Source organism: Brachyistius frenatus, unplaced genomic scaffold (assembly GCF_029030835.1).
Source record: "Brachyistius frenatus isolate BFR_SWC_R1_liver_20210118 unplaced genomic scaffold, ASM2903083v1 Contig_47, whole genome shotgun sequence".
In the NCBI taxonomy this organism is placed as follows: domain Eukaryota; kingdom Metazoa; phylum Chordata; class Actinopteri; family Embiotocidae; genus Brachyistius; species Brachyistius frenatus.
The window spans coordinates 254,822-270,000 of NW_027210646.1; the positions used below are offsets into that span (position 1 = coordinate 254,822).

General features: G+C 42.3%; 2 protein-coding genes across 3 annotated transcripts in view; one reads left to right on the plus strand and one right to left on the minus strand.

Moving 5' to 3' along the window:
• Positions 1-548: 548 nt before the first annotated feature.
• Positions 549-8,653, plus strand: pcolce2b (procollagen C-endopeptidase enhancer 2b). The gene is made up of 9 exons (XM_069703518.1): positions 549-794; positions 1,109-1,217; positions 1,625-1,880; positions 2,970-3,094; positions 3,454-3,590; positions 3,696-3,859; positions 4,838-4,921; positions 6,961-7,128; positions 7,504-8,653. The coding sequence occupies exons 1-9, from the start codon at positions 661-663 to the stop codon at positions 7,632-7,634; spliced, it is 1,308 nt and encodes a 435-aa protein (XP_069559619.1). The 5' UTR covers positions 549-660; the 3' UTR covers positions 7,635-8,653.
• Positions 8,408-15,179, minus strand: part of trpc1 (transient receptor potential cation channel, subfamily C, member 1) — a 64,995-nt gene continuing 58,223 nt past the window's right edge. For both annotated transcript variants that reach the window (XM_069703516.1, XM_069703514.1), the window contains 4 exons: positions 10,982-11,166; positions 10,212-10,413; positions 9,666-9,860; positions 8,408-9,498 (listed from right to left, as the gene is read on the minus strand). In XM_069703516.1, coding sequence (XP_069559617.1) covers positions 9,271-9,498; positions 9,666-9,860; positions 10,212-10,413; positions 10,982-11,166 — 810 coding nt within the window. In that variant the 3' untranslated portion in view covers positions 8,408-9,270. The remainder of the gene's footprint in view (positions 9,499-9,665; positions 9,861-10,211; positions 10,414-10,981; positions 11,167-15,179) is intronic.

Sequence of the window (15,179 nt, forward strand, 5' to 3'; positions counted from 1 at the left end):
CTGCGTAGGCAACCGAGGTCCTAAATCTGTCGAGTCATTTCATGGTGAAAATACAGCAGGTTTATGATGAAATTGCTGATAAAATATTTAGTCCAGCAGGTGGTGCTGTTATTTTACTTCAATTCGATCTCTCTCACCTGTGTGTGTTATTCTGACAAGTCACTGTGGCGATTTCAAACATGTTTTTTTTTATTTATTTTTAATTACGTTTTACCTGGTGTACAATTTACATTCCTGTTTAAAAACTGAAACACCGATATGTGTTATATAACTTTGGGTAGGATATTTATCAAGTCAAGCCCCCCTCCCAAAAAAAAAAAAAAAAAATGTGTGTACGGTCCAATTGATTGGAATGTCAAATCATGACCGTAATTACTTAGAGTCAAGTTTATTCATGCCACCTCCTTACCGGAGGTGCCGTATGAAAGCTAATGTGTGACCCCACACCCTCCCAAGCGCGTTTAAATTTTTTTTTTTTTTTTTTTTTAAATCCCCCCCACCCCCTAAAAAAAAAAAAAAAAAAAAAAAACAGCACCCTGTGCTCCGTCCCTCCTACCACCCAGAACAAACGCTATATTCATCTGCTTGAGCTTGCAGTAGCTGAAACTCCCTGCAGGAACTCCCGGGTACTTTTCCCCTGCGTTTGAGCTGCTGAACACAATGCCATTCATGCCACGGAGCGAAAACAGGCGAAGCGCCTGCTCCGTTTACCCAACAATGTGGAGAACATGCAGCCTTTTTTGCGCATGGACTTTGGTGTTCTTGACAGAAGTCTACGCGCAGTCCCAGCGGAGGTACACCTTTATTCACTTTTTTTTTTTTTCCCTTTAAATTAATTTAAAAGATTTATAGGCAAGCAAGGTGTCACGGATCCCATGTAGCCTGTGGAGAAGCAGCGTCAGTACACGGGAGTTTATAGAGGAATATTCTGCAGTATGGGCTGCCTCAGGACATATGACGCATTGGCGAGGAATTAAATCTGTGCCAAAACAACTGCAGATTATCATTAACGATCTCTTTTTTTTTTTAATTTTTTTTATTATTATTATTGTTTTACCACATGATCATCTTCATTTGATATTCATAGCAAGCATTTTCTTTTCCTCAGACCAACCTTCACATGTGGCGGAAACATCACAGGGGAGTCTGGAGTAATCGGGAGCCAGGGGTACCCAGGAGTTTACCCTCCAAATACCAAATGCGTGTGGAGAATCACAGTGAGTCCATTTACATGTGCACATGTTTTTCTTTCTCTCCTAAAACAGACTGTCAATTAATAAGACACCAAACAGCTGTACAGTAGTTTAACACTATTTGGCTATAAAACTCCCCATTTTCTTCTAAAACTACATCTACAGACAGTTTAAGGCAAATTCTGCTGGCTGGCTCTGTTACATTACTGTACTTTGCAGCAGTGAAGCTGATGGTGCGGCTGAACCAGCTGCATTTAACCTGGTTCTTAAGTGAAGTATCCAGTTTAGTGAATCAAACTTTTGGGAGTCTCTGTTTTACAAAATTTAAGTAACAATACAAAGTGCAATTGAAACCTTTTATGTAATTTTGTATTACATGATAATACCAATCATTTTAAATTGACCCCTAATGCACTGTGTTTTCCACCCAGGTCCCAGAGGGCAGGGTGGTGGTCCTGTCATTCCGCTACATTGATCTGGAGAGTGACAACCTGTGTCGCTATGACTACGTGGATGTTTACAGTGGCCATGTCAATGGGCAGAGACTCGGTCGCTTCTGTGGGACCTTCAAGCCAGGAGCCCTTGTTTCCACGGGCAACAAGATGCTCCTGCAGATGGTATCTGATGCCAACACTGCTGGGAGTGGCTTCCTTGCCGTTTTCTCTGCTGCCCACCCACATGAGAGAGGTAGGCACCCTTCCTCTTAATGAAGCCGTTTAGCTCAAAGATCTCAAAGTTGCAACCCAGCAGCTGTGTAGAGAATATCGTTGTCCGAGCATGTGATGGAGAGCCACGTGGGACTGTTTCAACATGAGTCGCTTCAGTGAGGTCACTGAATGGTACAGAGACAGACAAATTTAGCCTCCTCAAGTAGCTTTTGCATAATTCGGTGAATCACATTCAAGACATGCAGACACCTAGTAAAACAAAAGGAAGAATAGTTTTTCTTCTGCTCAGTAAAAGCCGGTGACCTCCGGGCATTTCATTTGTCTGAGACGAGGCTGTGGGTTTAAAGTTCATGTGGACAAAAAAAGAGCTGCACTTTAACTCCTCTCACAGTACGACAAGGAATTTCTCACTCACTTTTTTTCCCGTTGCATTTCAGTAGAACACAGGTCAGAAGTGTCACTTAGTGGGCCTCTTCCCTCCCGCCCGGTTGAAAAGTCCTATCTACTGTTTCTGTGGAATTTTAATGGATGGTTCTCTGGAGCCGACAAGCTGACAGCTACAATGGACAATGTCTATTGACCAACCTGTCTGGCTCTTAAGCACGTACTGGTAGCAGAAAGACTGTTGCCGTGCTGCCTGTAAACACTTGTCAAAACTTTACAGCACAACATGTCCTTTGTTTGCCAAGTGTCTATTTTTTGACTGCTCTAAACTGTACTTCTATCTTAGTCATTTTGGAAAGGATGTATCACTTGAAAACGTGTTGCCTTAAAGAGATGCAATTGTTTCTTGTGTGGTCATTGAACTTATGTTTTTCTTATTTTTAACACGACTAGAAGCATGTCGTCTCTTTAAACCGCTCACTGCACACTGAACTCCCTCATTGGCATCTTAAGTTGCTCATATGGCACAAAAAGTAAATAAGAGCACCTATTGAAGTAGACAAGTGGTTTGCATTGCATGATCATACTTTTGATTCCATTTAAAAGGATGGTAAATAAGATCTGGATAATTTCCTTCAAGCAATAGGAATAATGTTTTGATCCTTCATTGTGTAATCACAGCCCCGGTGATGACCCGTGAATAACCTCAGTCTCTTCTCCACAGGGGAACAATACTGTGGAGGCAGGCTGGACAAGCCATCTGGGACTTTCAAAACGCCCAATTGGCCGGAGAAGGACTACCCGGCTGGGGTCACCTGCTCCTGGCATATAGTGGCACCTAAAAACCAGGTCAGACCTTTAACATTCAAATTGCCTTATTTTTTTTAAAGATAAGAACAAGTGTGAATTTCTGATTGGAAAATGGCCCCTAGAAGTTTAGGAAAATTGGTCCATTGGTACCTGTCAATAAATGACTTTTTTTTTTTTTTCATCCATCCCTGTCTTCACAATGTTTTCCTAGTAGATCATTGATGAGGGAACATTAGTGGATAAATAAGTAAATATCATCTTGAAATAAAACTTTACTTTACTTTGACTGTCCTTTTACTACCCCTTTCTTAGAAAGATAGTGTACCCATTTGACCTAAGAGTCTATTACAAGGTTTTGCTTCAGAGCAGATTTCTTTATAACTTGTCTTCTGCTGCAGATTATTGAAGTGAAGTTTGAGAAGTTTGACGTAGAACGAGATAACTACTGCCGCTACGACCATGTCTCCATATTCAACGGGCCCGAAATAAACGATGCGAAGAGGATCGGCAAATACTGCGGAGACAGCCCCCCAGCGTAGGTGATTTCTGTCATGCACAAGCTGCTATTTTCCCAAAAAATATCCTCCCTATGACTTCACCTCAGTTGATCCTCAGTCTGCTTTCCTGTGTCGCTCCGCAGCCCAGTGTTCTCAGAGGGGAATCAGCTCCTTATCCAGTTCCTGTCAGATCTCAGTCTAACCGCAGATGGCTTTATTGGACACTACAAGTTTAGACCAAAGAAATTCCCCATCACCACGACACCACCTACCACTACTACACAGCCTGTCACCACCAGGGCCATACGTAGGTACCACCTTGCATCAAATAAAAAAACATTAGAAGATTTTTAACATCTGGGTTTAATGATGTCACCATGATAATGGCTTTAAACTAGTGGATTCACTTACCAACATGTTTTGCTTTAAACACAATGGCCATCTGGAATCTGCCTCTGACAGCAGATCTGGGCAGGAGAGGGAATGAGGGAAGTGAATTTCTTCAACTCCTCCTTCAAGCTTTAACTCTGACTCAGAGCTTCTTCACTGTACATGTGGTGACGAACATTTGTACAAATATTATGTTTACATAAAGTAATTCAAATTGAAAATTCAAAAGTCAAACAAATACAGTTTATATTCACAATTCAACATATAGTTATGATGTAGAAGTCTCCACTGAGCAGTGAGTCAATAGGACATTCTGTACTAAAGAGTGTAAGTTCCATTAAGGATGCAGCCCAGTACATGTTCAAACATAACATGTGCCAAAACTCTGTGTTTTGCTCACATTTCTCTTGGGCATAAAATAAGTCAATATACCGCATGGGTGTGCACCCACGATCACAGCTCATTTTCATACTCAAACTGTTGTTCTTTCCCTCAGTCAGGCCAGGTTATTTTGGCATTTTCCTGCCATGATGTCATACTGTGACATTGCTCTCTAGTTGGCTTATCTTCCCTGACTTTTCCCCCTCCAAGAAGAAAAATATTTAGACAGTCACCTTATATTTTTCTTTCAGCCTCAGTTCTTTCCTTTATGGACTCTTTACTATCGCTAACATGAAAAACAAATGTTCACTGGTCACATTATCTTGGTATTTTACACACTGTACATTGTGTCTGATGCTGACAGCCATTCATTTGGAGGGAATCTTCTGTAACTTAGAATAGGCAGTAAATGAATCACAGGAGAAACAGATGTAACCCTAAGTTGCATGCTCGCATCACAAAATTACAGAGATTGAATTTTGTTTCATGTGTGTGGCTGTCTCTCTCTCTGCAGCTCTGAAGTACTCTGTTGCTCTGTGCCAGCAGAAATGCAAAAGACGAGGAACACTTGAGAGCAATTACTGCTCCAGCAATTTTGGTAAGAACATCGGTGCTCGTTGCAGTTCATCGAACCCTCATACAGTCGCTGATATATTCTAGCCTTTTATGTCTTATTATTCAATATATGTTCTGTTCAAAACATCCTAAGCAGTCTAAAGTACACGCAGTTCCAAGATCTGTATCTGCAGATCCCACGCTAGCGTCGGCAGGCAAAACTCTGCTGCAACTGGCAGTTTATAGTCCTGATCATGTCACTATCTTTGCTCCTCTGATTTTTCCCTGCGCATCTGAAAGACTTCCTTGATAGGCTGTCAGGAACTGAAAGACTGTATACAGTAGAGCACAGTTACCTCCAGTGTAAGCACACACACACACACACACACACACACACACACACACACACACACACACACACACACACACACACACACACACACACACACACACACACACAGTTACTGACGGGCAGTAAATGAACGTGTTGATTCGTGCTCGGCCTCCGTTTGCTTCTCTCTCGCTCTTTGATGTTTTCCTCTCCGAGATGTTTGCCGCATGTGTTAGATTGGCATTTCAAAGAAGTTCCCTTGGATTTGCATCAGGAACTGAGGAAAGGCAAGCGATGTGGTGGTGCATGTGGAAAAAGTCACCCATCTGATGTGGTAGCAGAATCAACGCAGGATACGTGACATCATTTTTTTTTAATGAAGGGGTGAGACAGCAGGCTGAGAATAGTTTGTCTAATCAACACTTGAAGTCAAAACTGTTGGTATTGTTTAATTCAGTTAAATGTTTTGAATTGTCAAAAGCAGTTTGCTGGTTTATGTAACAGTAGCAACAGACACAATAACTGAGACAGGCAAGTCCTCTGGCTACTTTCATCCCTGTCAGGAAATGAAACAGGCAGTACATGAAGTGCAGACATATTGGTACCAGCCGTGTAAAGAATCCTGTTCATGCTGCATTCACTCCCCTGGCTCCACTATCACTCACCTGTCAGCGCTAAATGTCACGTTTCCTTGAGTTATAACAACAAAACGGTATTTTTGGAGACCTGGTCAGACTAAACAGGAAATGACTGAAACTTCACCCAGCACATTTGTTTCCCATCAGACAGGAAAATAATAAATAGGGGCAAGTAGCAGCTCTCTATTCTGATCAGTTAAACTGTAAAATGATTTCTCATAAAGCTTCAAAATATGAATCTTTTGTTTTGCTTGTTTTTGTTCACCCGAGTCCAAATCTAAAAAACTATTTAGCACACAGACACACTGACCTGCTATCTTTTTTTCTATCCAGTGACGTCTGCTCCACCGAGTTACCTGCGAAACATTTCAGTTGTCTGCTCCATAGTCATGATATCACACATTTAACTTGGCTTCATCAGTCAGGGCTGCACTTACATCTTTTATGAAAGCCTTACAGTAAGTGATACCTTTGACGTTAAAATGTCTGAGTTTGTGAGAAGAAGCTCTCAGCTCATTGACGGATGAAGAAGCTGTAAAAAAGTAAAAAGGAGAGTGTTGATAGCCTGAAAGGATATGTTAGGGAGCCTATGCTGTTAATCTAAAATAACATTTTTACAGACAGGCTGCACTTCAAAGAGGAGCAAGTGAAATTTATTAGGCGCACATTATTCACATTTCTGTGAGATTACAATAAAACAATAAAAAAAAACAGATTTCCGCCACTACAGCTGTTTCTGTGTTAAATTCTCCACTGTAAACTCCAGGCTGCCCTCTCTCTCATATTGAAACATGGGCTTGTATTTTGTCACAATATTCATACAATATGAGCCCCATGTTTCTAAATCCACTGCTGATCGGAAACACAGAAGCGTATTTATTGTAACCCACAGCATAACAAACTATAAAAGTCCTGTTTTTAAATGCTTTTTACAGATCAACACTTGTTAAAGTAGTTTACAGTCACTTTGTAATTCATATAAAACAAATTGTCTGGCTATATTCACGTTATATTTGAAAAGACGTGTTTTGCGGTGTTTTTCTTGGTAAATTACAGCACTTTTGTACGTTTGATGTGTTTTTTCATCGCTGTTTTTTTGTGTGTCTATGACAGTGATATCTGGGACTGTCATTACCGCGGTGATGAGAGGAGGAAGCATGTACGCCACTGTCTCCATCATCAACGTGTATAAAGAGGGCAGCCTGGCCATCCAGCAGGCAGGAAAGACCATGAGTACCAAGATCATTATCCTGTGCAAGAAGTGCCCATTTATCCGAAGAGGTGAGCGTGCAGCATGCAGGTGGAGTTAAATGGGCTCATTGTCCTTGAGAGTTTTCTTTTTTGATGTACGAACCAGAAATTAGTCATTATCTAAACGATGATAACCACAATGCAGTTCCTGGTTGACTGTTATGAATAACCCATGGCTCTGAGTTTGCCTCCTTTGCTGTGTGTTGATAGAGCTCAGCCCAAAGTGTTAGGTGAGCGACACAACTCGATGTCCAAGCAGTCAATGAAACACTCGATGTGTTTATATCCATGCATATAAACATATGGTATACAGACCTGCCACGTGCAGCTTCTCATGTTTGGCCTCCCTGAATGTCTCTGCCGTTCCGCCACTGCATTCAGGTTTTTTGTGTGTGACCTCACCAGGTTTGAACTACATCTTCATGGGCCATGTGGACGAGGAGGGCCGGGGGAAGATCGCGCCGCACCACTTCGTTATGGCATTCAAGTCAAAGGACCAGAAGGGACTGAACGTTCTGAAAAACAAGCAGTGCTGAGTTCCAGTGTCTCTGAGGATCTCCACTGAACTGGTCGGGCCGAGGCTCAGCTGCGGATGGAAACGATTAAGCAAGAAAATAAGAAAGAAAAGAAAACAACCTCCGTGTCAACAACACAAACACAGGACGCAAAACCAAAACTGAATCTGGATGCAGAGCTGCCAGGGCAAATCATACAATCTACATAATTCATTCAATTAGGGGGAACTCGGATTTGTGTATTTATTCATTTTGCTGCGGATCGCATGGTTTTGGAACCGCAAATTCCAATCTGTCTTTTATTAAAAAGAGCTGTCAGTTAGTCTGTTTTCAAACTTCAGATTATTCAGCAACTAAGTGAGTTAAAGTTTCCACCTCTGTTCTCACGTCATCCTCTGCCTCGTCACACTCCTGTCACTCTCACTAACAGCTCAGAAAAGGCAGTTCAGAAATTCACTGAAATATTTCACACGAAAAACAATATTCAAATGGTTTAAAATGTTCAGCATGCACCTGTCCTGACATCATATAATGGCACTTTTACTTTAAAATTATTCCACGTTCTGTCTTTCAGTTTTTCCCTTTGAGGCTGTAGAGTACAATGTGAATGAAGACTGGAATAAATGCATTATATTGACAGAATAGTCTTAAATTTGATAGATGTGATTACTATATATAGGGGATTTGTTGCAGCTGATAGTAATTTCCTGTGTTCAGTTTTAATGGGCAGGTTTGGAAGTTAGAAATGTGGTGATCTAAAGTGCAATATTTAATATATACAAGTTTCTTTAAAAAAAAAAAAAAATTTCTGCTGGTCTTATGTGAAACAAGTGAGGACCTTCCTAGCTGAAGCTTTTTTCTTTAGTTTGTTTATGGATGTAAAGCACCGCCATCATTATCTGTCATTTACTTACTGTCAGTGTTTTTAAAGGCAAAGGTATGAAATGAAAACTATTTTCATAAGAAAAAGTCTCTGAATATTATTTTATTTATTTAATTGTTTTCATTTGCCCAAATAAAACTTATATGTTTTACTTTCATTTGTCTCTTTCTGCAAGAACGTTCCGCCAGAAAGCAAAATGTCTAATAATATTTGATGGGATCTGTTTAGTCACGGCACCTATGCTCCTCTGAGCATGAGAACAGATCAGGTGTGAGTAACGTGACTCTCACATGGTCTAGGCTATTGGAGAGTTGTATGAACAGTTGATTGTGTTGTAAATTTAAAACCTGTTGTAGTCAAAATCATTTAACTTCTTAAAAAAAAAAATTAAAAAAAAAAAATCCCAAAAGCAGCATTTGTATTGAGGAACAGGTCTCAGCTCTTAATGCCATTAAATCCTCAGCCGGTCACATTTATTCCATAAATCTTTATTTATCTTTCTGTTGAAAACAATGGCTTTCTTTATTTACAAAAAAAAGGCTTAAATAGCTGGGTAATAGATAGGGGGCCTGAGTCTGGAGGCTTTGGTGGAGAATATATATATATATATATATATATATATATATATATAAGATCCAGGTTTAAAAGTTGCCTCTGTGACGCAAAAGCGCAGAGTTTTTGCACATACTCGGGTCACACAGAATCCCAGATAAACAAGAAGCAAAGATTTTGTCAAGAGGAGATGGAAAAGATAAATAATAAATAGTCTGTTTCTTAGCTCCTCGGGTAGAACATGGCATATTTGGATGTCCGGAAGCCCAACAGGTCTCTCATCTCGTTGCGAAACTTGGACAGATCCTGGCGCAGGTCGTTCAGATTCTCCACCGTGGCCTGGTCTGTGCTCTGCATCTTCTGCCGCGTGGAGGTCAAGTAGCGGTGAACCAGACAACACATGATCTTCTGGTAGTTCTCATCACGCTTCTGCTTCAGGTTCTTCCACTCCTGGATGGAAAAGGACGAGGGAGGAAATCAGACAGATGATAAAACATTGCATAAGCCTCAGATGATCATTTGTTTAGGATTAGGGAAAGGGATTAAGTTTAATAAAATCAAAACAACACCTAATTAATGTCTAAGGTTGTGAGAGTTTGGAAGTTAATTTTTCTCACCTTAAGGCTATTCTGTCTCTTCACCTTGCCCTTTGAGGTATGTGAACAGATCCACTTGCTCATGCTGGTCACCAAGTAGCAGACAGTCTTTGGGGAGGGCAGGATGTTGAAGGGAGGAGGCAGGGTGCACTTGTCATCAAAGTAGCTGAGCCAGAGTTTGGCCCGAGCAAACTTCCACTCCTTATCCTCGTGATTCTGTAAATGAAACAGGGACACACACAGCTTTCACACACAGCTCTACAGACTTAATCCTGAAAATGGAAAACCGCTGTTTTGATGGAAAACCTTTCGGGGGACAGATCTTATCTGAACAATGTGTTGTTGTACTTTACATAATCAAAGTCAAAGGAAGTATGACATGTACAAAGTGGTTTCAAAATGAAAGCACTTAACATCTGTGCAACATTTCAGGGTGACGCAGAGCTAAATTACATTTTTAACAGTACACATAAATGAAAGCCATTGCAAACTATCCGTTCCAAGATCAACTCAAATTGTCCTTGACGACACTGAAAATGTTCTGCCCCAAAACTTGTTCACACTCACAGCAATTTGTCTGAAACTTTTATGGAGCATGGCCACCAGAAGCTTAGTCAGCACAATAACCACCACGATGTTGTATGTGCCGATGATCATGGCCCCCACGCAAGAGCGCAGCTCTTCTGTGTAGCTGATGCGAGTGACGAAGAGTGCAACGTGTGCCAGGGAGAAGATGTACCAGAAAAGGGTGTAGCAGGTCCCCATAAACCTGTGGAACAGAAGAAGCCACGTTACGGCTGTCAGCCATGTTGGGCTACATATCTGCCAAAAAGATTTCACGGTATAACCCCAAAATATATATTTCATTGTGTAGCTAGCGCATTAGCAAAACTGTAGGAAGGTGTGCTCGACTGCACAATATGTCAAAAAAAAAAAAACTGTAGGAGAGGAGCAAGCAAAAAGAGACTAGAACATTTTGACAGTTGTGGAGACCTTATTCTTTAATCTGACGTTTGGGCATAAAACTGCTTTCTTCAAAGTTAAAAAATTTGACAAAAGACATCATATATAAAGCTACTGGGTCACCTGGATGTGCATGCATAACAGCGTCTATGTCCGGGCTAAGGTGAACACAAAACTCCTCAATGTTAGCTATGTGTCACTTCACTAACCCTGTTATTAGGGTTTATTCATCAGAAAAACTGTCATTACTGAACCAGTTGTGTCATTACAACCCCGTATACACAGACAACCTCTAACGTCCCTCAACAAGTATTCTGAACATTCATCACTGACGTCATTCATGTCCAAAATGACGGATTGAGGTTTGCCCTTACGTGTGGAATGCATCATTGCTCTGCTGCTGGCAGAAGATGCCCTCACAGTCCTTGGCCGGATCCTTGTCTGGGTCTTTCTGGTCCTTTCCATACAGCTGGGTGAGTCCAATGGTGAAGGAGAATAACACGAGCAGGAAGAGGCCCAGAAACTTTCCAAACTCCTGCAGCATTTGACCCATGGAGATCTGCCGAGAGAATAACATGTCTGTTAATCCCCTGTTAATCCACAATAACAGTTTCCTCCAAGCAATCTCAGTGATCCTAATTAACCTTCGTGGGGCTGCCTGAGGTCAGACCTGACTCTACTGAGAGTCTGATCTGTATAACGTTTGATGGGTTTTAAAATGTTTACAACTAATACGTTAATGCAGTTGCCCAGTAAATCAATAAAATACTTTTAGCACAAAATGAAATCAAATGAGATTTTTGGGGGATGTTTTCTGTGGGGTTTGTCTAATGAGATTTGATAAACTAGATTCTCTGCATTCTTTAATTATAAAGATTTTGTGCACTACTGTTTAATGTTTTTTCACTGGCTGAATTTCAGAATCATAGAGCACAATAACTCGTATAAGAACTCGGGCTTTCTTTTAAATATGGCAAGGAAAGTATAAATTATATAACAGTTAAAATTGTAGCAATGCATCAGGTTTGCTAACTCTGTGTTTATATTTTTGTATTACATTTAGAATTAGCTTCATTTCAGTTTATTTTAGCATAATTTGTTACCTTCTAAATTTGTTTACTAAACCTTTACACCTCCATTTCCTCCCTAATTCATTAACACCTTAAAGGTAGCAATATTTCTTCTTAAATGTGATGTTTTGATAATCTTTCACCACCCTTTCTGGCCACTTGTAGCTTTTTTATTTAGTTTAACCATGTTCTTGTTTAGCAGTGATTCCCCAGGGAAGAGGAAAAAGCAACATATTCTAGCAGCCGGAGTGCTTTCACCCTACCGGAGAGGGAAAAGTCAGCATGGAGCAAACCAGAAAGAGGACTGGAAGACAGAGAAAGTCTTCTCAGACTACTGGAAACCCCCTATTTATAGACCTGAGTGGTTTATCTGTGTACAAGGACATAGAGATGCTCAAACAAGGTCAGAGTGTCCAGTGTGAGGGGGCAGAAACCACTCTGCCTGCACCTCAAGGTCAATGACATCTGGCGTGTTTGTGCTGAAAGCTGTGCAGCTTGTTTGAGGAGAGGGGTTGGTTTACTCCTCTGCCACTTTGTACACATCTGATTTAAGAGCTGAGGCTGTTCCCTGCTTGCCGAGCCTGACAGGTAGCCTAACTTAGTTACTGTACAAACAGGGGTGGAATGTAGCAGGTCAGTCGCTCCTAACCTTGACTGGAAAAGGTCTAATGCCTTTATGGTGCCTTAAACACATCTATGCACCTACAGACAAACACTCTCTTACAAAAAAAAACAACCTACATAATACACCAGCATTGGATATCAATGTGTCAAATTAAGCATATTGAACGTGCAAATAAACAAATCTCTTTTTTATTTTTACATTAAACGCACTCAGTAGCTGTTTAAAACATCATTAAAACTTGGATGTAGTGTCAAACTGGGACATGATTTGTGTCTATTCGACACTCATACATGTAGCCCAGCTGACCATCAGTTATGACAGATTAATACTGCCGCTGAGGTTAAGTCTGGGTGAGCAGATACACACACACACACACACACACACACACACACACACACACACACACACACACACACACACACACACACACACACACACACACACACACACACACACACACACACACACACACACACAGCATTCCAGTCAGTCTTTCCAAACTCAGCAGGGGGCACTATACCCAGCAGAAATGTGAGCTGGCCTCTTCGGGGAGGAAGGAATCAGAGAAACTTTCATTACTGCAACCCACACAGCACTGACTCACAGTCTGTGTGTGCTTCTGTGTGCGCGCATGTGAGTGGGAGCTCGTCTGAGTGCAACTGGATGGCACACAGGCATGCTCAGATATCACAAGAGTGTGGAAATGTGTGGGTGCATGTGCATTAGTGGAAGAGGTGTGTCTGCCATGTGAGTGCGAGTGCGGCCGCGAATACACAGCCACATCTATTTCCAAAGCTAATAATTTTTCCATCCCTCCAAGCCAGACGGTGATGTCACAGAGCAGAATGGAGGAGAAGGGAAAGAGGTGGAGGGGGGGATATGAGAGGAAAGCAGAGAGATTGAGGGGATTGTAGCCTAAAAGTGCTCATTAACAATCTCCAGAGTGCCCTTACTGTTTTATAGGTCAACCACAAACAGCACCTAAATTTAATGACAGGAAGGCATCCCTACAAATAGAGAGACCTCACTGCATACCTGAATACTGCTTTATGTAATAAAAGTCTTACACGAGGGGGAAAAAATGAAAATCTAAAGACTCTAAGAATCTAAAGTCCGGCGTTGGCTGTCGATAATTTCTCTCTGCCAGCTGGCTGATGATACGCAATATCATGATGCGATGAAAAGGGACACCTAAATGGCACAGAGATTGTTCAAGGGCCTGAGCTGAAAATATGCAAACCAGATTTTTGGCTTGTCTGATGCTACAAAATCAGAGAAACTATTATTTTTACCAGATGAAATGTTGGCTTTTAGATTTTTTGTTTTTCATCGCATGAGAGCAACTCAATCTTTACAATTCCACTGCTAAATATTTCTAGAACCTTTTGCAAAAACAAAGAAATGTCAGCTAATTCTGGTTAAGAATAGCTGATCAAGCAAATTTAATGCAACTTTTTTTTATGATTCAGAGACATTTACAGAAGACTTTGCACTTCATCTTTTCTAGACACAGTTCCTGCACTTAATGTGCTGCAGTCACATACACTGCTCCAAAAAAATAAAGGGAACACTTAAACAACACAATGTAACTCCAAGTCCATCACACTTCTGGGAAATCAACCTGTCCAGTTAGGAAGCAACACTGATTGTGAATCAATTTCACCTGCTGTTGTGCAAATGGAACAGACAACAGGTGGAAATGAGGCAATTAGCAAGACAACCCCTATAAAGGAACGGTTCTGCAGGTGGTGACCACAGACCATTTCTCTGTCCGCGTCCCTTGTGGCTGATTTTTGGTCACTTTTGCATTTTGCCAGTGCCCTCACCACTAGAGGTAGCAGGAGGCGGTGTCTACAACCCACAGAAGTTGCTCAGGTAGTGCAGCTCATCCAGGATGGCACATCAGTGCACGCTGTGGCAAGAAGGTTTGCTGTGTCTGTCAGCACGGTGTCAAGAGCACGGAGGAGATACCAGGAGACAGGCCGGTCCACCAGGAGACGTGGAGGGGGCCGTAGGAGGACAACAACCCAGCAGCGGGACCGCTATCTGCTCCTTTGTGCGAGGAGGAACAGGAGGAGCGCTGCCAGAGCCCTACAAAATGACCTCCAGCAGGCCACTGATGTGCATGTTTCTGCTCAAAGTGTCAGAAACAGACTCCGTGAGGGTGGTACGAGGGCCCGACGTCCACAAGTGGGGACTGTGCTTACAGCCCAACACCGTGCGGGGCGATCGGCATTTGCCAGAGAACACCTAGATTGGCAGCTTCTCCGCCGGCGCCCTGCGCTCTTCACGGATGAGACCAGGTTCACACTGAGCACATGTGACAGACGTGACAGAGTCTGGAGACGCCGTGGAGAACGTTCTGCTGCCTGCAACATCCTCCAGCGTGACCGGTTTGGCGGTGGGTCAGCAACGGTCTGGGGCGGCAATTCTTTGGAGGGCCGCACATGTGCTAGCCAGAGGTACCCTGACTGCCATTAGGTACCGGGATGAGATCCTCAGACCCATTGTAAGATCATATACTGGTGCAGTGGGCCCTGGGTTCCTTCTGATGCGTGACAATGCTAGGCCTCACGTGGCTGGAGTGTGTCAGCAGTTCCTGCACGATGAACGCATCGATGCTATGGACCGGCCTGCCCGTTCTCCAGACCTGAATCCAATCCAGCACATCTGGGACATCGTGTCTCGTTCCATCCACCGACGCCACGTCGCACCACAGACTGTCCAGGAGTTGACTGATGCTTTGATCCAGGTCTGGGAGGAGATCCCTCAGGAGAACATCCATCGTCTCATCAGGAGCATGCCCAGGCGTTGTAGGGAGTGCATACAGGCACGTGGAGGCCACACACACTACTGAGCCTCATTTTGACTTGTCTT

Coding starts and splice junctions, on each gene's coding strand:
- pcolce2b (XM_069703518.1), top strand. CDS start 661: ATGCCATTCATGCCACGGAGCGAAAACAGGCGAAGCGCCTGCTCCGTT. Junction 3,591..3,695: donor TGCGGAGACAGCCCCCCAGC/GTAGGTGATTTC, acceptor GTCGCTCCGCAG/CCCAGTGTTCTCAGAGGGGA. Junction 3,860..4,837: donor TGTCACCACCAGGGCCATAC/GTAGGTACCACC, acceptor CTCTCTCTGCAG/CTCTGAAGTACTCTGTTGCT.